Here is an 831-nt window from a genome sequence, read left to right as displayed (position 1 = left end):
ACCTGTTTGTGTTCCTTGTTAAACGGATGTTCTGCTTCTAATAGGATCCACTCAACATAAACACGTCACATTATTTAGATTCAAGCACATTTCATTATACATTTTTACAGGTTATTGATTTGTTATTCAGTTAGATCTTAAATAATTAATTTGTTTTGAAGGGATCTCAGCAGAAGATCTCCACGAGGAAGCTTTAGCCACAAAGGAGAGAGTAAATGAATGAATGACGTTTGATAGACAGATGAGAGGAATAGTGAAATTAGGCGAAGAGGGTGGTGGAGCCCAGCGCAAAAAGGTAAGGCGGGAAGTCATCATGCAGCTTTTCAGACAACGCCCCCACACACGGTTACCTAGGTTACCCCGGGAGTGGGGCAGGGGGAAGGAGGGGCAGGACCTTAGTGCTGGCTCCTCCCTGTGGAGGCCGACCCAGAACCCTCATTCTCCACCATTCGCCTCACAGACTTCTGCCTCCTGACCTCCTGACCCCGTGTGCCGGAGTCATGACCTCGAGGGTCCAGGCTGACCTCGGAGGCGGCGCCCAATGTGTCGTAGTCGGGCTGGGCGCGGCCGTCAGAGCGTGGCCGCAGGGAGTCTCCGTTGGGCATTCGCTCGCCGCTCACACCTGTCACACTGATCTCGGGGATGGCCACACCCCCCAGCGTAGCATCACTGTCTACACTCACCTCCGAGGACTCTGGTGGTTGGGGGGGGAGCATGGGGGTAGTAGGACAATACATAGCCACACACACACACACACACACACACACACACACACACACACACACACACACACACACACACACACACACACACACACACACACACACACAC

The 831-nt window shown here is 52.6% G+C and overlaps 1 protein-coding gene across 2 annotated transcripts in view; it reads right to left on the bottom strand.

The window, feature by feature from the left end:
• Positions 1-831, bottom strand: part of fam126a (family with sequence similarity 126 member A) — a 26,518-nt gene that overhangs the window by 7,165 nt on the left and 18,522 nt on the right. The window contains exon 11 of one of the 2 annotated variants that reach the window (XM_046058149.1): positions 351-694. The exons of the other annotated variant lie outside the window; for it this stretch is intronic. Within the exon in view, the coding sequence (XP_045914105.1) occupies positions 396-694 (299 nt within the window). The 3' untranslated portion in view covers positions 351-395. The remainder of the gene's footprint in view (positions 1-350; positions 695-831) is intronic. 2 annotated transcript variants of the gene reach the window in all.

Source organism: Micropterus dolomieu, linkage group LG09, assembly GCF_021292245.1.
Source record: "Micropterus dolomieu isolate WLL.071019.BEF.003 ecotype Adirondacks linkage group LG09, ASM2129224v1, whole genome shotgun sequence".
Lineage (NCBI taxonomy): Eukaryota > Metazoa > Chordata > Actinopteri > Centrarchiformes > Centrarchidae > Micropterus > Micropterus dolomieu.
The sequence above is the reverse complement of the archived record's forward strand: the minus strand, read 5'-3'. Positions and strand labels throughout refer to the sequence as shown.